Source organism: Terrapene carolina, unplaced genomic scaffold (genome assembly GCF_002925995.2).
Source record: "Terrapene carolina triunguis isolate 2854851 unplaced genomic scaffold, T_m_triunguis-2.0 Scaffold95, whole genome shotgun sequence".
Lineage (NCBI taxonomy): Eukaryota > Metazoa > Chordata > Testudines > Emydidae > Terrapene > Terrapene triunguis.
In genome coordinates, this window is record NW_020664446.1 from 20499865 (window position 1) to 20521779 (window position 21915).

The 21915-nt window shown below is 42.2% G+C and overlaps 1 protein-coding gene across 1 annotated transcript in view; it reads left to right on the forward strand.

Moving 5' to 3' along the window:
- Positions 1–21915, forward strand: part of LHPP (phospholysine phosphohistidine inorganic pyrophosphate phosphatase) — a 171566-nt gene that overhangs the window by 20308 nt on the left and 129343 nt on the right. The window contains exons 2-4 of the mRNA XM_026650996.1: positions 4970–5157; positions 12012–12165; positions 21676–21739. Of these exons, the coding sequence (XP_026506781.1) occupies positions 4970–5157; positions 12012–12165; positions 21676–21739 (406 nt within the window). The remainder of the gene's footprint in view (positions 1–4969; positions 5158–12011; positions 12166–21675; positions 21740–21915) is intronic.

Sequence of the window (21915 nt, forward strand, 5' to 3'; positions counted from 1 at the left end):
TGGAGCCCTGATCATTTCATTATTCACATTCTAGTTATTTATTATTTATATTACTGCAGTGCCTCAGAGCCCTATTCATGGACCATTGTGCTAAGTGCTGTACAAACAGAACAAAAAGATTGTACCTGCCCTAAGGAGCTTATAATCTATGTATCAGACAAGAGACAGCCAATGACTATAGACCAGTAGTGCCCAAACTTTTCCTCTCGCGGTCCCCCCTTCTTACCAGTCATGGAATCTGTCCTCTCCATTATTGTACAGTTGGCTCAGCAAAGGAGCATGGGCTGAAGGTGGAGCTGGGGGAGAACTGGGGCTAGAGGCAGAGCTGGCCTGGGGGTGAAGAGAGAATGAGGGGAGGGCAGGGCTGGGTTGGGGGCGGAGCAGAGGGTGGAGTGGAGCTGTGACTGGGGCTGGGCAGGGGGTGGAATGGAGCTGGGGCAGCACAGGGGTCAGAGCGGAGCTGGGTGGCACTCCCGGCCCCCCATGGGGGCTGGCCCAGGCCCCGCCGCATAACCCCTGAACATTCCTCCATGTCCCTCTATGGGGACATGCCCCACATTTTGGGGATCACTGCTATAGACAAATGGGAGAGTACCAGTCTTCACTGGAGCTGGTAGTTGCTACTGTAATACGAATAATCATAAATCTGTAGTTCCACTACAACTGTGGCAGAAGTGTGCTGTTGTATTTTTAATTTTGATAAGGGGAGGGCTAGTATGTTATACCTGCAGGAAATTTTTTGAATGGTTTATTCTTTAGCTGATAAGGTTGGATTCTTTTCTAACAAGTTTTGTTGCAAATAATTTGATCTTTACTTTTATCCTCCTTTCTACTATCTCCAATACCCCCACAGACTAGAGATCACTGTTAACTTGCCCTATTGCAGATTCTAACAACTTTTGACCATTGATAGCTGAATCAATTTAATGACACAGGATTTCTCATTTCTCTTTGCTAATGCAGGGGCAATGCTTCAAATATAGTAAGTATTGACTTGCTTTGCATGGCATCTTGTGTTCAATAAATGCAATTGTTCAATCCCTGTTTTGTAACACTTCCAGGGGTGAAATCGTGACCCCATTGAAGTGAATAGGAGTTTTGACTTCAGGGGACCAGGATTTCACCCTGTGTGTGGAATGACTGCAGAGTCAAGTCCTTTGACAATTACAAAGTTCATAACTGTGTAAGGGTAATAGGTAGTGGCACAATAGTCTGTCAAAGAACAATCACTTGTAGGCTCAATACACATGCACTAAGAGGAACATTGAAATATCCCTCCTAATATGTTTGAAAATACGCACCTACCATGACTGAACAACTGCTTAGTGCTAGGAGTTTGATCCAGGCCAGAGTGCTCAGTACTAGGGCAGGTCAAACATTTCCCATCAAAACTGTTCTTCAAGGTTTTCTACAACATAAATTATTTTGTAAAATATGTCTGCTGTCAGTGGAAAATTTCAGCTTTTCATTGAAAAACCAAATAGACCTTTACCCCGATATAATGCTGTCCTCGGGAGCCAAAAAATCTTACCGTGGAGCGCTGCTTTACCGCATTATATCTGAATTTGTGTTATATCGGGGTAGAGGTGTACCCCCAAACTGCAAAGTTTTTGATTTTCAGCTGAAATCTGAAAAATGTTGTCTGAAAACCAAAATGTTTCTATTCAGTTTTGATATAGTCTGGCCAGGAAGCTCAGCCTGTAGAAGAGAATGTGTAGACATGAAGCACCCAAATTACAACTTTCATGAGGTGCCCTGGCAGCATTTCCAAATCCAAATATTCAGTGTTTGATTTTTTTCGCCAAACATTTTTGGAGAACTATTTTTTTTATTTTTCATAGCCGTTTTCCACAGGAAAAAAAAAAAACATTTTTCTGACCAACTCTACTCAATACTTTGCAGAGCTGAGCCCATATTAAGTAGTTACTTACTTCTGTTGACATAAACACTAAGAATCATTGGTCCGACCTCAGTTGTTATTTACCATGAAAGACAATGAATATTGATGGTCATCAAAATATGAGGTTGATATTAGCATTGTTAAATACTTCTGAATGTCTCCAGTATGGTCATGAGTTTCAGAAGTGTAAGTGTTTTTCCATCTAACATTCTAAAGAGGAGAAGAGTTAGAAAATCCAGAAAAAAAACCTATTATTCACTTCCAGTGAGCTGAATAATAATTTTTGCTGCATACATCATAACCTATCAAGTTGCAGTCATTTGCAATAAAATTTGATTGTTTAAAATTGTTCTAGAACTCATTTTATTGACCTTTGAGGAAATAAACAGTAGATTTTTATTCATCACGATTGTTTCAGCCAGTCATGAGCCATGATTTTTTCCAAGGATGTGACATTACAGTTTACATTTAAATTAAATTGTTTTAACTGTAAAACACTCCCTAAAGTTTTGTTGTGTGTGTATATATAAAATATATTGTTTTGTTTTTTAACTGCACCTGAAATCATGTTTAGAATAACAGATGTGAAATACTGTCATCTAACTGTCACACCAATTGTTCATTGTTCTGAGAAGGTCACATCATAATTCATTAACAATAATTATTCCCTGGGTACACCCTGCACTTCTTCACTCAATTGCTTCATTAACTTGTGAGTTAATCTCACATTCACTGCTCTAATCAATGAAGATATATTTATAATGTACAAGTGAATGCTATTAGTTACAATATATTAACTGCCTAATTTAAAATAGAAAAGCTATCTTTGTGAAGGGCAATTAACCACTAAGTGTAATTGATAATTCACATACCTATGATTAGGAAAGACAAATAATAAGAAAGAAATGAATCACCTGTGTTATTGAAGAAGACATTGCCAGACAATGTAAATGTGTAGAAGGGGCACCCTACATTAGGATCAGATTTCTAAGAATTCTTTCTGATGGAAGATTCTTCACCAAATATATTATCAAACTAGTTTTGCTGTTTACACCATGCTACTATGAACTTCATTGGGGAAAGAATCTGCACATTTTGTCATCTTGAGAGGAGAAGCAGAGCAGAATGATCTTTCCTTACAGAAAACTATTGTTTCTTCTTACAATATTTTAATAAGAATTTATAAAATTAGTTCCAAACTATCAAACACTGGTGCTTAAGGTTAGGCATCTAAATCCATATTAACTTCAGTCCTTTTGGCCAAGATTTTTTAAAGCAACTAGTGATGTGGTGTGGCTCCATTTCCGGGTGTCTTATAAGGGCCTGATTTTCAGAAAGTCCTCAGTGCTTGTCCTCTGAGAATAGGCCTTTTTGTGGCATCTCAGGTTGGGCAATGAAAACTTGAGGTACCCATAATCACTAAATTGCTTTTGGAAAATCTTGGCCTTTATGTCATGGCACAAGATAGAGTCATGAAATAATTGTCAATATGACTGTAATTAAGCATAATAACAATAACTAGCTCTGATATTGCACCTTTCATCTGTAGATCTCAGAGTGCTATACAAACAAAGGTACCATCATCCCTGTTTTACATAGGGGGAAACCTTGTATAAGATCCCACAGCAGTGAGCCAGGAATAGAACTTTTGTTTCTTGCCTCCCAGTTCAGCACTCTAACCACTGTTAGTTCGGCACTACCTCCCCTTTCTCTAAGGAGCCAGACATGCTTTACAAACATTGATTAAACCAGTCAATATTTCTGTGAGATAGTCAATCATTATCATTTATCACCCTTTCATGGATGGGTATATTGAAGCACATGGAGGTTAAAACCAACATTTTCAAGTTTGAGTGCCTAAAATAAATCCATATAAAGGTACCTAACAAACAGAGCCCTGTTTTTCAGAGTTGCTCAGCACCCAGACTTCCAATGAAGTCAACAAACAACAGCACAGATGTTTTGTTTCGGGACGAGATTAAATTGTGGCTGATACAGCACTCATGCACATGTTGATATGAGCACTGCTCTTGCAACATGAGGAACTAGCCTGGCTGTACTTTGTGACTATACAAGTGCAAAATATTATTGTTTTATTATATAACAGGGTAACTCCCCTGCACTGTAATTCAATAGCCATGTAATAGGGTTGATCATTGGAACAGAAGTTCAGTAAGTGGGAAGGTGCAAATCTGAGTTAAAATGCTACTACATGATGATATCATGCTAACCTTTATCATTATGGCTATATAATGCCCTCAGTTAATAAGTGCAACTCTCTGGACTAAAGGCTGAAAGATACAGAGCTAGATTTATCTCTTCTGCCACACAGAGGGAAAGTGCATTTGAAAGGGTGATTCACCCCCTGGGGAATGGCCAGCATTGCTTGCAGTTCTATTTTATGGCTGTGGTTCTGCTGGTGTAGGTTGCCTATGAGCTGAGCTGAATCAATATGAATCAATCTAGTGTGCCTTGGCCAGACACTTTCTGTTTTGTGCTGACCACTTTCTGGACTGGGTCAGTAGGCTCCAGACCTCATGTGCTGCTTGGACTCCCCGGTGGGTGGGTTGTCCATCATAAGGGGTCCACAGCCTCGAGGTAGCTCAGTGGAAGCTGAAAGTAGACCACAGGTTTAAATGCTAGATACTACCCTAGATTTACAGGTGCAACAGGAAAGTCACGTCCTGTGATCCACAGTCATGCCTGGCCCTAGGACAGTATCTTTAAAACGTTTGCAAACTGTCACTAAGTGCAGTAAGTGAGGGGGCTGGGTGTTCATAAAGAGGGGGGCTACTCCACTCTGGCACCTGGTCTTTTCATGTGTGTTATAATTCTGAGTTAGATTCTGAGCTCCTTGTGGCAGGGCCTTGTCTTCTGATGTGCTTGTTACTTTTGTTGCACTATGTTAAAAAGTAAACAATAATACTCCTAGATCTTTACACCTGTGCTTAAAATGTATTCCTCCCTTTCCTTCCCACCCTGGTTATACATGGGTTTTGAAAGTGGTCCCATTTTCTCTCCCTACACCTTACCTGTCTGATTAGCATCTCCACTCATTTTACACCACAGGATCAAAGCGTCTGGCCTGAAGTTGCGGTTCTGCACCAATGAAACCCAGGCCACTCGAGGCAAGTTTGTGGCGAAGCTCCAGCGCTTGGGGTTCAACATTTTGGTGAATGAAGTCACTGCCCCGGCACCGGCAGCCTGTCGCATTCTGAAGGAGCGAAACCTGAGGCCACACCTCCTCGTACATGATGGTGGGACAACACTTCAGTAGACTTTGAGACTAATATAGATTAGCAGCTCAGCATGCAGTGGATTGACAGCCAGTTTGGGTCAGGAGAGATGTCACTTTGACTGAGAAAATTGTGAGGATAAGAACATCTGGTTGATGTTTTCCTGTCAGGAAAAGCTCTTTAATTCCACTTTCTCCAGTAATGTAGCTGTAGTAAATGTCAGTGATGGGGCCAGATTCGGTTCTCATTTACCCTGATGCCACCCAGTAGATCTGTAAGCAGGTGGAATGACTTAGTCTCAGCAGAAAAGCATAGCCCTCAAGGCCTTTTCTTTAAGCAACAATGTTTATAACAAGCAATAAAACAGAGAGAACACAGACAAATAGAGTGAAGAAAAACCTCACCATCCTGGGTTTGCAGTCTCGTCTTCCCAGTGGTATTCTCCCCCTTCTGTCTCCCAAGCAGCCTTTATCTGAGCAAAGGGAGAGGGAAGTTGAGCTGCATGAATCCCTTATTCATCAGGGATCAAACACTGTGGTGTCTTGCACCCTGTCACAGGGCCATTGAAATGATACATAGATCTGCTGGAAGATGGTGAAATTGCATACCGAATGAGTCTCTGCAATTCCATTGTGCTGGGGACCTTCTGGGGCCCTGACTACAAAAGCTGAATTTTACCCTTATAGTGTATTATGGGCAAAATTCTTCGCTTGCATAGATACGTCTCCCATTGAATTCAATGGAAGTTGCACCTGTGTGCCTGGGCTACCCAGACTTTGCGTACAGGTGCCCACAGGTAAGAGGGCACTGTGTGCTGATTTACTCTCCCTCTGGAGTAGCTATGCAGGCAGTGGAGTGGGGAATGATGGAGCCTTGGCTCTGACTCCCCAAAATGCCACCAGTGCCGCTGACCATACATAGTGGGGTTTCACAATTTGCTCCTGATGTAGGCCAACAGAAGTTTACTACACTGTGCCTCCTGGAGCTACTCCTGGGGTGGGGCAATATATGCACCACCTTACTCAGGGATGTGCCAGAAGGCACAGTGTAGCCCTGATTTTGCAAAACAGCTGCATAAGCAGGCCCTACCTCCCTACTTGGCTGTCCCTGGTGAGCGCACGTTGTGTTACTCTGGAGCAAAACTGGGATTTCATAAAACAGAGAGATCAGTTTATCAGGACTGCAAAAGTTAGCTCTTTCCAGGGAGGATGGGGAATAAAATCCCAGAGCCTTTGAAAATTAAAATGCAAGAGCTTATGGTCTTGGCCTACTCTTTTCATTTTTTTTTTTTTTTGTTAGAAAAAACAGGAAGGAAGGAATGATGTACGATTTATTAAAATAATATGCTCAGTTTCTGTGGGTGTCAATATCAATAAGATGACCGTGTTTAAGAGACAGCAGTTTCTTCTGTGTGTGAAAATCAAAATGGCATCTGATAGGATGTTTTGATTATTAATAGAGACCGGCCAGAAGCTGGAATCGATGGAGGGTCTTCTGGAGGGAAATGGAAGGAGTGGAATTTCACTCCTCACCTCCCAAGCAGCAGGAAAGCAGCATAACTGAGGAAACATCCTTTATCAAAACACCTATCTCTAGAGTCCCTGTCCTGTGCATTCTCTCCTACAGGTGACTGTAGGAGACCATGCAGGCAGAAGCCCAGCAGTAGAGTGGGGGCTATCCAGTTTATTGCGCTGAGTGCGGCATGTATAATTACCTGCCCTGTGGGTGGGTGGCGTATGTGTGCATTCGGTGCCAGGAGCTCCTGGCCCTCAGAGACGGCGTATGGGCTTTGGAGGCCAGGGTGGCAGAACTGGAGGAGCTAAGGGAGGCAGAGAGGCATGTTGATGAGACTTTCCGGGACACTGTAGATATGTCCCACCTCCAGTCAGACAGCCCCTGTGCTGTTAAGGAGGATGAAAGGCTCAGGGAAGCAGAGCAGTCAATGGGAGCAGAGGGAAACCTTCCCATAGTTGGGACCCTCCTTCCAGATGATGTTGAGGTATCCTCTCGCACTGAGGTTACCTCTCCGGGGGAGGGAACTCCAGTCATTAGGAAAAGGCAGGTGTTAGTAATGGGAGATTCGATCATTAGAAACATAGATAGCTGGGTTTGTGATGACCGGGAGAACCAGATGGTGTCTTGCCTGCCTGGTGCGAAGGTTGCGGATTTCTCGAGGCATCTAGATAGACTTATGTGTAGTGCTAGGGAGGAGCCGGTGGCCGTGGTACATGTAGGTACCAGTGACATAGGGAAGAGTAGGAGAGATGTCCTGGAGGCCAAATTTAGACTGCTAGGAAAGAGACTGAAATCCAGGACCTCTATGGTAGCATTCCCAGAAATGCTCCCAGTTCCATGCGCAGGCCAGGTAGGCAGGCAGAGCTTCAGAGTCTCAATGCGTGGATGAGATGATGGTGTAGAGAGGAGGGGTTTAGATTTATTAGGAACTTTTGGGATGGGGGAGCCTATACAGGAAGGATGGGCTCCACCGAAACCAAAGTGGATCCAGACTGCTGGCACTTAACATTAAAAAGGTTGCAGAGCAGTTTTTAAACTAAGAGTTGGGGGAAAGCCGATTGGTGCAGAGGAGCATGTGGATCGGACAGAGACTTCTATTAGTGGAGAGTCTATTGATAGAGATTCTCTAGGTTTTAGTCAGGAGGAGAGGATGGAAGAGGATAAAGTATGGGCCAGATCAGACGAGAAACATTCACATTAAAAAAGAATCTGAAAAGGGCAGACAAATAAACAGTGACAAGTTGTTAAAGTGCTTGTACACAAATGCTAGAAGTTTAAATAATAAGATGGGTGAGCTAGAGTGCCTCGTGTTAAAGGAGGATATTGATATAATAGGCATCACAGAAACCTGGTGGAGTGAGGACAATCAATGGGACACAATCATTCCGGGGTACAAAATATATCGGAAGGACAGAACAGGTCGTGCGGGGGTAGGGGGTGGGGAGGATTGGCACTGTATGTAAAAGAAAATGTAGAATCAAATGAAGTAACAATCTTAAATGAATCCAAATGTTCCATAAAATCTCTATGGATAATAATTCCATGCTCTAATAAGAATATAACAGTAGGGATCTATTATCAACCACCTGACCAGGACAGTGATAGTGACGATGAAATGCTAAGGGAAATTAGAGAGGCTATCAAAATAAAGAACTCAATAATAGTGGGGGATTTCAGTTATCCCCATATCAACTGGGTACATGTCACCTCAGGACGAAATGCAGAGACAAAATTTCTCGATACTTTAAATGACTGGGGAGCAGCTGGTACAGGAACCCACAAGGGGAGAAGCAATTCTCGATTTAGTCCTGAGTGGAGCACAGGATCTGGTCCAAGAGGTAACTATAACAGGACCGCTTGGAAATAGTGACCATAATATAATAACATTTAACATCCCTGTGGTGGGAAGAACACCTCAACAGCCCAACACTGTGGCATTTAATTACAGAAAGGGGAAATATGCAAAAATGAGGTGGTTCGTTAAACAGAAATTAAAAGGTACAGTGACTAGAGTGAAATCCCTGAAAGCTGCATGGACACATTTCAAAGACACCATAATAGAGGCCCAACTTAAATATATACCCCAAATTAAAAAACACAGTAAAAGAACTAAAAAAGAGCCACAGTGGCTTAACAACTATGTAAAAGAAGCAGTGAGAGGGGAAAAAAGGCATCTTTTAAAAAGTGGAAGTCAAATCCTAGTGAGGTAAATAGAAAGGAGCATAAACACTGCCAAATTAAGTGTAAAAATGTAATAAAAAAAGTCAAAAAGGAGTTTGAAGAACAGCTAGCCAAAAACTCAAAAGGTAATAACAAAATGTTTTTTAAATACATCAGAAGCAGGAAGCCTGCTAAACAACCAGTGGGGATCCTGGACAATCGAAATACAAAAGGAGCACTTAAAGACGATAAAGTCATTGCGGAGAAACTAAATGAATTCTTTGCTTCAGTCTTCACAGCTGAGGTTGTTAGGGAGATTCCCAAACCTGAGCCGTCCTTTGTAGGTGACAAATCTGAGGAACTGTCACAGATTGAAGTGTCACTAGAGGAGGTTTTGGAATTAATTGATAAACTTAACAGTAGCAAGTCACCGGGACCAGATGGCATTCACCCAAGAGATCTGAAAGAACTCAAATGTGAAATTGCGAAACTATTAACTATGGTTTGTAACCTGTCCTTTAAATCAACTTCTGTACCCAATGACCGGAAGATAGCTAATGTAACGCCAATATTTAAAAAGGACTCTAGAGGTGATCCCGGCAATTACAGACCAGGAAGTCTAACATCAGTACCGGGCAAATTAGTTGAAACGATAGTAAAGAATAAAATTGTCAGACACATAGAAGAACATAAATTGTTGGGCAAAAGTCAACATGATTTCTGTAAAGGGAAATCATGTCTTGCTAATCTATTAGAGTTCTTTGAAGGGGTCAACAAACATGTGGACAAGGGGGATCCAGTGGACATAGTGTACTTGGATTTCCAGAAAGCCTTTGACAAAGGTCCCTCACCAAAGGCTCTTACGTAAATTAAGTTGTCATGGGATAAGAGGGAAGATCCTTTCATGGATTGAGAACTGGTTAAAAGACAGGGAACAAAGGGTAGGAATAAATGGTAAATTTTCAGAATGGAGAGGGATAACTAGTGGTGTTCCCCAAGGGTCAGTCCTAGGACCAACCCTATTCAACTTATTCATAAATGATCTGGAGAAAGGGGTAAACAGCGAGGTGGCAAAGTTTGCAGACGATATTAAACTGCTCAAGATCATTAAGACCAAAGCAGACTGCGAAGAACTTCAAAAAGATCTTACAAAACTAAGTGATTGGGCAACAAAATGGCAAATGAAATTTAATGTGGATAAATGTAAAGTAATGCACATTGGAAAAAATAACCCCAACTATACATACAATATGATGGGGGCTAATTTAGCTACAACTAATCAGGAAAGAGATCGTGGATAGTTCTCTGAAGACGTCCATGCAGTGTGCAGCGGCAGTCAAAAAAGCAAACAGGATGTTAGGAATCATTAAAAAAGGGATAGAGAATAAGACGGAGAATATCTTATTGCCCTTATATAAATCCATAGTACGCCCACATCTTGAATACTGCATACAGATGTGGTCTCCTCATCTCAAAAAAGATATACTGGCATTAGAAAAGGTTCAGAGAAGGGCAACTAAAATGATTAGGGGTTTGGAACGGGTCCCATATGAGGAGAGATTAAAGAGGCTAGGACTTTTCAGCTTGGAAAAGAGGAGACTAAGGGGGGATATGATAGAGGTATATAAAATCATGAGTGGTGTGGAGAAAGTGAATAAGGAAAATAAGAACTAGGGGCCACCAAATGAAATTAATGGGCAGCAGGTTTAAAACAAATAAAAGGAGGTGGTTCTTCACACAGCACACAGTCAACCTGTGGAACTCCTTGCCTGAGGACTCCTTGTGAAGGCTAGGACTATAACAGGGTTTAAAAGAGAACTAGATAAATTCATGGAGGTTAAGTCCATTAATGGCTGTTAGCCAGGATGGGTAAGGAATGGTGTCCTTAGACTCTGTTTATCAGAGGGTGAAGATGGATGGCAGGAGAGAGATCACTTGATCATTACCTGTTAGGTTCACTCCCTCTGGGGCACCTGGCATTGGCCACTGTCGGTAGACAGGGTACTGGGCTGGATGGACCTTTGGTCTGATCCATTATGGCCATTCTTTTGTTCTTATGTGCTCTAACCATGCAATCATGCTGCCTTCCCTTAGAAAGAGGACAATGGATTACTATATTCTCATGGTCTCCGAAAAGGATACTCTCGGGGCCTGTTGTGGGAGATCTAGCTTTGATTTCCAACCCCACATCCTAGATTGTGGAGAAGGAGGGGTCTGATGGGACAAAGAACATCTCATTTCATTCAATAGCAACCTTCTAGTCAATTAAGGAGAGTTATAAACAGGTTCCTAGGGAAACTTAACCTCTCTAATCTTTCTCAGTAAGACATAGGGTTTGATTCAAAGCCTAGTGAAGCCAATGAGAGTATTTCCGTTGACATCATGGGTTTTGGATGAGGTCCAGAGTCCTCAAGGCAGATGGTAAGTGGTATTTAAGAAAGGGAAGACATGGAAATATCCTCAGGGAAATTACAGGATGAAGTGAAAATCTCAGAGAAGGGAAAAGGACACCAGTAAGGTTATTAGGCTGTTAGGTCAGTTTATCTTGACATTTGGAAGGTGTCATTTTTGGGAATGCAGAGATGTGCTGTGTTTTGTTATTAATCCAAACTCCTTTCCAAAATGTAACTAAAATGCTGATCTTTAGCTCTGTGTCCGAGTCATTCTAAACAACTGGTGCGTGCCTGCCATCTCATATTCATGCATCCCTTTCTCAAAAAACCAAAATGCCTGTATTTTGTTACATTTTGGGGATCTACAGTACTTCAGTTCTAGAAATAAATACATAATTGGAGCCCAGAAACTGAGACCTTGCAGATGGGAAACCACTGTTGAGGTACAGGAAGGCTGGTTTTTTTGCCTTGAACCTCTTGATAATATTGCTGTTTTCTCTGGGTTCCCTTATTGTGTCATAGTCGAGAAATACAGTATGATATTTTGCTAACCTTCTCCCCATGTCTCCTTTTGCTCCCCTTCCTTCCCATGCCATGTTGTGGAGGGAAGGTGCACGTGGTCCAGAATCCACTGCTACTCGAAACTAAAAGGGGGCTGACATGTAGATATTAACCTGGCATTCATAGTTTTGCCTGTCAGGCAATGAATGGAGGAGAGAGACAAAACTAGAAGAAAACCAGCAATTCCAATTGTTTCTTACAAGATGTGGGATTTGTGTTTTATTTTGGTTTTTTTTTTCTCTTTAGATCTGGTCCCCGAATTTGATCAGCTTGATAAAGCAAACCCAAACTGTGTGGTAATTGGAGATGCAGCAGACAATTTCTCCTACAAAAATCTCAATGAAGCTTTCAGAATTCTGATTGGACTGGAGAATCCTATTCTCATATCTCTGGGAAGAGGGTGAGTTAAGCACTGTTAGTTAGTACACCTAGGGCTGTATATTTTGCTAGCATTCCCAGTCTGTTTGTACATACCTGTCACCAGACCTCATGAATCCCATTGCTCTCTTCTGCTGACTCAGTGACTGAGATTTTTCAAAGCCAACTGGGGGATGTAGCCACACAATTCACATGTGTATGGGACCGGGGCATAGATGGTCTGGCCTAGAGGTGACAGCTGGACTGGGGCTGCACGTCAGGGTTGGTAGTTGTTGAGCAGAAGTTGGAGGAATCGCAAGAGCCAAGTTCAGTAAGCAAGAGTCAGGATCAGAGACTGGAGGTTAGACATAGTACCAGGCTGGAGTGAGGAGGCAAGGGTCAGAGTCAGGCTGGGATTGGAGACCAGAGATCAGGAGACAAGGGAAAGTCTGCAGTCGCAGCAGGCCAAAATCTATGTGGTTGCCCAGGCAACTGCTTGGGGCAATCCCTAGGGTTAAATATGGCATTTGGCCAATCAGAGGGCCACAGGGTACCGTCACTTTGGCCCCCTTGGGTAGTATTTCCTGTGGCACGTACTCTACACCATACTCCCTGGTGGCACAGTGGGAACATCCGCTATCCTAGGCTCTGCAGACCCAGGTTCTAGTCCATGGATCTGTACATTAATCCCCTTCTTTGGGGCGACAGGTCTGGTTTATCCAGATGGTCTTGATGAAACTTTTTTACCAGGTTAGGGGCAAGGCCATGGGCAGCAAGTTCCAAGGAGCATTCTTCAGGACCTTAGCCCTCCCAATTGATTAGGTAATACCAGTCTCCCCCTGTGCAGTAGAGAGTCAAGGATAGCGTGGACTATATGTTCCTCATGCCCTTGGACCAGGTCTGGCAGGGGCAGCTGCTGGGAGCGATTGCAAAAGAGGTCCTCTCTGTAAGGCTTCAGGAGGGATATATCGAAAACAGGATGTACCTTAAGGTATTGAGGGAACTGTAATTTGAAGGTGAAGGGGTTGATTTGCTGACAGATATGGAAGAGTCTGAGGAATTGGTAGTCTAGCTCAGTGGTACTCAAACTGTGGGTCAGGACCCCAAAGTGGGTAATGACCCCCTTTGAATGGGGTCACCAGGGCTGGCTTAGACTTGCTGGGGCCCGGGGCTGAAGCCCGAGCCCCACTGCCCAGGGCTGAAGCCAAAGCCCAAGGGCTTCAGCCCTGGGCGGCAGGGCTCAGGTTGCAGGCACCCTACCTGGGGCTGAAGCCTTGAGCTTCAGCTTTGGCCCCCCTGCCCAGAGCAGTGGGGCTTGGGCTTTGGACCCCCTACCCAGGGCATTGGGGCTTGGGCGGGCTCAGGCTTTGGTCCCCCCTCCTCGGGTCGTGAAGTAATTTTTGTTGTCAGAAGGGGGTCACGGTGCAATGAAGTTTGAGAACCCCTGGTCTAGCTTGTGGGATGGCCTGTTTGAACAGAGGTGTTTTGCTGCAAGCCAGGCCTTTTGACCCACCGTGAGAGCTGGGCCTTCCTGGCATCAATGATAAGGCGGTCCGTAAGCTCCTCATGCATATGAAGCCATTACAGACTAATATTGGGGAGGATCAGATAGCTCAGAAGGCTGGTAACAAGGTTCCTTATGTCTGAGTGAACAGCGAGCCAACTTTTCACTTCCAGGTTCAAATCCTGCCCAGATCAGTAGTGAGTTGATGCTATGTTAGGCTAATTGCTGTTCAGTGGTCTGTGTGAAATAAGTTGCCCATCACAGGCCAAGTTCTACTTTCAAATGATATCTGTGAAAACTAACTAGAGATGCAGCATTCCTAAAGAATGGCTTCGATGCTGGGGCTCCACCATGTGCTATAAGAACCATGTAAATGAGAAGTTGGTTTCAGTACAGTAGCTTGAAAGTCATTGGCTGTTAGAGGTTGGAGGCTAAACAATATTTGCCTATTATTATAGATTGACTCTTCAGTAATGCTCTTGGTGTAAAGGAGGCTCATTGGTATGGCACAGGTTCCACAGCATGGCAAGTGTTTGTTATAAGCACAGCTTTCAGCTTATACTGAAGGAGCTATTCTCAGAGGCCCAGTTCCAGCTAATCACTGAAGCCCATATTTAAAGTTTAGCATGGGTTTAAGTTGCTGTGCTGTAACAGAGTAAGAAAGAGCAACATGGACTCCACAAAGGGAACTAAAGATCTTAGAGTCTAAGAGAACACTTGGAAGGAATCATGATGAGTCTTGCCTTTTACGTAGGAAGTGATGTATGGCACCTAAACAATGAACAGCAGTATAGCAATATAAGTATATTTAAAGACTATTACCAAGATAATTCAAAAAATTATTTCTGACTCAGCAGTGTGCTTGTGATGGGTATAGAATCAACAGCACAGGGGGCGCAGGACAGGTTAAGCATGGGAAGTGTCCTTGAGGGACCAATTCTAGGAATAAGAGGTTAGTTTAGTCTTCATATCCCTTTAATCCTTGGCTTCTCTCCTGAGATTGCCAGAATGTGCAAAATAGTGTCAGCAAAATTAGGGCTTAAAAATCTTGATGATGATACCTCATTTTGTCATGTGGGTTGATAGGCCTTTTGTTGGCCAAGTAGTGATGATGATGGGCGATCACTCGTTACCAAGTATGATCATCTTCTATGGGAGTTATGATTCTCTGGTGGCTAATAAGGCCAATCCTTGAACCACAAGTTCTATTACAATGAAGGCAGATGTTTTCATGCTCAGCAGGAGGCTGACGACCATGACTGGAGAACAGTCTCTCCTTCCTCCTGCGCCTCTTGTCCTCTTCAGCTTGGCCAAGTAGTAGCATTCAACTAACAGGTGCTATTTTTAGTACTGTCCTGGTGTTATGACTGATACTGATTCACAAACAAAGATTTTATATATATGCACTCCTTCAGAGTGTGGGACAGTTTCAGGGCCTATGCAAATTTGGGACACAAACAGACATACATTAATGTTGCAAAAGCTATATAAAGGTGGACATATATTCTGAATCAAGTGATGGAGATGAAAAGTCCAGTGGCCAGAGCTGTCCCTTGGGTAGGACGAATTGGGGTGACCGCTCTGGGCCCTGCGCTTTGAGGGGCCCCACGGGCTGGTGTGATTGGCTGGCATGGTCAGTCCCGGAAGAGACGAATCCGTCACTTCCACCCCGGGCTCTGCACCCCCCCAGGGACGGCCCTGCCAGTGGCACATTCCTGCAAAGAAAACAGTGTGTTTAAAAGTTAGTTAACTGGAAGCTAAGCTGAAGACTGTAAGGCATGGGGGAGAAAACACTTCTCTAACAGAATGGCTGTAAAATCTGACTCAGTTGGTATCCAAAGAGATTAGTAATCTGCACACTGCAAATTACCAGTGCACCCTTGGGTTCTGAGCAGTTTGAGCACCCTGCTATAAATTATGTGATTGATTCCAATTCTTATGCTAATCTTACACGTGTTATGCACCTGTGTAACTCTATGGATGAAGTTACTCCCAGTTTACACCCGCATGATACAGAAATCACACTCACTGTCTGTGTGCCTAAAATTGAAAGAGAACTAGGTGGCAACATTCAGTGTTAAGATAATTCAACCAATATAGTAACAGTGGGAGAGCCTCAGGCCTATTACAGTTTACACAAGCTGAGGATAGAGCCCAGGCCTGCTCCGAATGAAATCAGTGTTAGTTTTGCTATTGGTTTTAATGGGACGGAGAACTGTCCCAGAAGAGGAGATAAATGTTACATTGTGATTTAATTGTCACGAAAAAGATCATGAAATTGTATTTTGGCTTTCCCGCTTTTTAAAAGCTGCTATATTTAATACTGTCAAAATTTGAACATGAACTACATATAACTTTATCTTGAAAATAACAAAGTTCCAGACCCTGCAAAGTAGGGGGAAAAAATCCAAAATGCACTTCATGATCCAAGAAAACAAATCAAATGACCACACTTAAAAAAGAATTAGCTCACAAGTTATTTTTAAAAGCCTTTACTTGTTTTTACATTGCACGTGATTTAATTTTTCTTTTTTACAGGACAGGCAAATTGCATGTCATTGTGACTAAGTGTGAGCTGCCAGCATTTATACCAAGACAAAGCAAATAACAGTGTTTAATTTTGCCCTAAGCATGGTCAAGTTACCCCAAAGCTTTTAAGATTATTTAGTACATTTATATTTTCTTATTACAATGGTAATTCGTATTAGCACTGATCTTTAAAGTTTTCCTGCTCAGGCTGCAGACAGGTCCCTATATGACTGAAAAAAATGTACGATGAGCAGTCAGATAAGATTTTATGCTTTATCCTGCCATTTTCGATTATTCAGCACAGCCTCTCTTTAAAATGGCCACTTGACCTTTGCTAGAACAGCCATTAACCTTCTATAGTCTAGCGTAAACAGCTTAATTTTCTGACAGTGGCATGACAGAAGAAATTACAAAGCCAATTCCCACTCTCAGTCCAAAACAGATGCTAAATGTAAATCACTCCATTTTCAGGAAGAGGGCATTCTGCTTCAGTGACTCTGACACTCTTGCTTTCTAGAGAACGAACTAAAACTTTAGAAGAAATCAATCGAGTTGTTTCAAGGTGTTCTGTTTTTTTTTAATTACTCTAATATTCCATACGTGAATAGTAAGGGCAGTTTGTTGATGTTTTTGACGTGGCACTTTAGATCGCTGACCCTATTCTTGACATCATTTGTGCCACTGTCTCTCATACAACCTGTTTTCAAGGTCTGGAAACCCATCTAGCAGGCTATTTAGCTCAGCAATTTCTATAGCACCCCTGTCTGCAGTGTCCATGTGCTTGGTCATAAAAAATAGGCTCCAGATGAAATTTGAGCTCACAAAATTTGAATATAGGATATTTTTTAAAAAGGATCTTTAATAAAAAAAATTGGTCAGCCTGTTTTTAATTTAAGGCAACACAAATAAATAAATACACATGGGATTCAAAGGCTTTATCACTTTCATGTTGCAGATCTATAACATAGGGTGATTCCGTTTTATATTTGGAAGGACAGTGTTATTTGCAATCAGCTGGTTATTTGATGTACAAAAGTGATGACGTTGCTAGTTCTCAATCTTTTTCTTTATCTTTCTGGTTATTCTTCTAAGTGAAAAGTTGTAGGGACTTTTCACCCATATTGAAGAATCCACAGAGAAAATGTGTCAAGGGGTATCAACACAATGGATTTAGCTGCTCCTGGGCAGCCATGAAGCTGTACTCCAACAGGTCAATAATCCACAAACTAAGAAGATTTTTCCATTTCCATTATGGTCTATTGAGCCCTTGAGATAAGAAGTTGTCACTACAGCTTTTGGGGCCAAGAATGAACATTTAAAAAAAAAAAACATCTATGTTGCACAACAGACAAGAATAGCTCCTTCAGGGCCACTGGTATTTATCTCTATTTCGGTTTAGCATTAATAACCTGCTCTTTAAAACTCAAAAAGAACTATGACTAAATCAGCTTTTTGAAAAGCTTCACCTCCCCAGTAGGACTTCTCCAGCCTGAATAAAACAGGTTGCCAAATGTAGCCCAAAGTATTATGTCCTAGGTGCTGGAACAGACGGTGCTCCCCCTGTCCCAAAATACAGTCAACACGCACAGTGGAAGGTTCTGTGTGTGTGTGTGGGGGGGGGGGGCATGGCTTTATTAAAAAAGATATCTCAGTATAACACTTAGGCAGGCACCAAGATTTTCAGAGCCACTAGTGATTTTGGGTGCTCAGCTTGAGGCAGCTGATTCAGAGGTTAGGTGCTGTGCAATTTTTGAAAATTAGGTCCCTTTAAAACATCTCAAGTTGGGCACCCAAAACAACTTTGAAGACCTTGGCCATAAATGCCAGTGTAAGCCTTCTCTCCAGATTGCTTCTCGACTTCCGTCTTAGAACTTCTCAGCTTCAAACCTTTGTTCACAGGACCACTCAAGAGAAAAATCCACACACACTTCCCTTCTATCTAGGGTGGAGTTAACAGACTACACCTGCTGCAGTGAATCAGCAAGATTCCCCACTAGCATCTCCCTGCAATATTCATTTAAACTTTGCAGGAAACACATGGAAAAAGTGTATGTGTTTGTACTGTGACTACCACTATCGGGCTCTGAATCTGTTTGAGGCCATTGCCTGCTACCACAATATAAATAATAACAACAAACTAATGTTTTAAGATTTGTTAACAGATACATGAAAAAATTTAGTCATTAATATATTATGCAATCTTTCTCCATGTATTGTTTGTGTGTAAGTGGTATATCCTGTGCCTTGTACAGTATAGTCCCAATACTGAGCAGCACTTGCCAAAGTTAATGGCAAAACTGATTGATTTCATTGGGAGGAGGTGTAGACCCTATGTCTTAACTGTAGCCAGATAGAACCAGAGAATTCTGTTGGACCTGATATAAGCAGTTGCAACTCCATTGAATTCAATGCTAATAACACTGGTCTACAATTTTTGAGAAGTCGTCTGCTTCAGAGATAAAATGTGCTATTTATTATGTATTTTGATGTGCTGAATTCAAATATGACAATTAAAACAACTGATTGGCTACTGTTTCTAAGATATTTAAGTTTTTACATTTGATGTCTATGTATATTGTGTAGATAGTAGAGTTTTAATCATAAATTGTAAATCTAGGTCTTTTCATGTGTTTATGGTTGCTTTACATGATAATATTTCACCTGTCCTGTTTATGTAACACTTTAAAAATCAGCAAAAGGGTTATATTAATCAAATTTATTATGAAACAAAAGGCAAAAAACTATTATGTACATAGTTTAGTCCTATTCAGTGTCTACTCGGTGCTTCTTGGCTTGTCTCTTGTATTCATTAAATGGAGCATCTCTTGTCACTGTCCAGCAATAGTCTGCAAGCATTGATGGGCTCCATTTGCCCTGATAGCGTTTCTCCATTGTTGCAATGTCCTGGTGAAATCGCTCGCCGTGCTCGTCGCTCACTGCTCCGCAGTTCGGTGGAAAAAAATCTAGATGAGAGTGCAAAAAATGTATCTTTAGTGACATGTTGCAACCAAGGCTTTTGTATGCCTTGAGGAGGTTTTCCACCAACAACCTGTAGTTGTCTGCCTTGTTGTTTCTGAGAAAATTTATTGCCACTAACTGGAAGGCTTTCCATGCCGTCTTTTCCTTGCCACGCAGTGCATGGTCAAATGCATCATCTTGAAGAAGTTCACGAATCTGAGGACCAACAAAGACACCTTCCTTTATCTTAGCTTCACTTAACCTTGGAAATTTTCCACAGAGGTACTTGAAAGCTGCTTGTGTTTTGTCAATGGCCTTGACAAAGTTCTTCATCAGACCCAGCTTGATGTGTAAGGGTGGTAACAAAATCTTCCTTGATTCAACAAGTGGTGGATGCTGAACACTTTTCCTCCCAGGCTCCAATGACTGTCGGAGTGGCCAATCTTTCTTGATGTAGTGGGAATCTCTTGCACGACTATCCCATTCGCAGAGAAAACAGCAGTACTTTGTGTATCCAGTCTGCAGACCAAGCAAGAGAGCAACAACCTTCAAATCGCCACAAAGCTGCCACTGATGTTGGTCATAGTTTATGCACCTCAAAAGTTCTTTCATGTTGTCATAGGTTTCCTTCATATGGACTGCATGACCAACTGGAATTGATGGCAAAACATTGCCATTATGCAGTAAAACAGCTTTAAGACTCGTCTTCGATGAATCAATGAACAGTCTCCACTCATCTGGATCGTGAACGATGTTGAGGGCTGCCATCACACCATCGATGTTGTTGCAGGCTACAAGATCACCTTCCATGAAGAAGAATGGGACAAGTTCCTTTTGACGGTCACGGAACATGGAAACCCTAACATCACCTGCCAGGAGATTCCACTGCTGTAGTCTGGAGCCCAACAGCTCTGCCTTACTCTTGGGTAGTTCCAAATCCCTGACAAGGTCATTCAGTTCACCTTGTGTTATGAGGTGTGGTTCAGAGGAGGAGGATGGGAGAAAATGTGGGTCCTGTGACATTGATGGTTCAGGACCAGAAGTTTCATCCTCTTCCTCTTCCTCGTCTGACTCAAGTGAGAATGATTCTGGCGCATCAGGAACCGGCAGTCCTTCTCCGTGCGGTACTGGGCGTATAGCTGATGGAATGTTTGGATAATGCACAGTCCACTTTTTCTTCTTTGACACACCTTTCCCAACTGGAGGCACCATGCAGAAGTAACAATTGCTGGTATGATCTGTTGGCTCTCTCCAAATCATTGGCACTGCAAAAGGCATAGAATTCCTTTTCCTGTTCAACCACTGGCGAAGATTTGTTGCACAAGTGTTGCAGCATATGTGTGGGGCCTACCTTTTGTCCTGATCTCCAATTTTGCAGCCAAAATAAAGGTGATAGGGTTTCTTAACCATAGTGGTTATACTGCGCTTTTGTGATGCAAAAGTCACTTCACCACAAACATAGCAGAAGTTATCTGCACTCTTCACACAAGTACGAGGCATCTCTGCTCACTTTGGCTAAACAGAAATGTGTCCCTTTGCAAAATCAAACACTGACAAATAAGAGAGCAAGACACTGTATGATTTCTAGAGCTGATATAGGGCAATTTGTTCAGCAGAGTGATGTAAGCTTCGTTATGATTGCATCATCCATGACTTCTAGGAATAACATGATGCAATTCATATCATGTATGACGCAATACCAGCTTCCGATTGCATCATTCATTGTTTTGCCTAAAAAGCAAGTACTGTCCAAACCCAGTCATAGATTTATTCATAGATCCAGTCAAAGATGTATTTTAGTCATTTCTGGTTTAAATTGAGATCCCTTCCCTTTATAACTCACTTATCCTCCGCCATTCGCAAGTCAAGGGTCGTATATACTGACCCAATAGCATATCTTGAAAACTAGAGCCAATCAACAATTTTAAGCATCATTTTCGTTCTCAGTGACCCAGAATTAGTAAAGTTTGACTACATTTATTTCAGAAGCATTTTGGCTGTAGAACAGTGTAATTGGCAGTTCATCTGTCCATAAAGAGATTAAGTTCTAAGAAAAACAAGTCAAGAAAAGAGAGGCGCTCTTAAACTGGTTGTGTTATTTTGAACCAAGAGCCCCCTTGGCCAGGTTACCCCAGAACTAATGTCCCTGTTTTCTTCATGTGAGAACAATGGGTTAGCGATTAGGAATTAGGGAGTAGTAACGCAGCTGTCATTCTTTGTGAGAAACACTAATATACAGCAGTGGTAACCATTTTAAGTAGAAGCACGGGGCCAAATTCAACCCTGGCATAGGATGGTTGAACTTCATTGGAGTCAGTGGAATTGTGTGACATGTGCAGGTCTGAATTTGATCTTGGGATCTGGTTAGGTCTCCCTGTTAGCAGTGCACCACATTGAGTAGCGGACAGACTGCGTAATACAATTCAATGTAAATTAAGGCTCCAGAATTCCTAATTACTTATCTTCTACTCCCAGCCATACACACATTCGTATAGGCACAGAATTAATAGAATATAGTTTTTTATGTTCAATTGCCAACATCTTTATCACTTCAATTTCCAGGCGCTATTATAAAGAAACCGATGGTCTGAAACTTGATGTTGGAGTGTATATGAAGGCATTAGAGGTATTTTATAGCTTGCATTATGTTTACCTGCTCTGTGCACCTTGCTCAAAGTAACTGATAGCACATATTTCTATCTTCTGTAATTCTTTTTGCTCAATTTGGGAGAGGAAATGACTATAAATTAACTGCATTGCTGCGCATGTGAATGGGTGAACTCATTCTGCTTGGCTCTGACA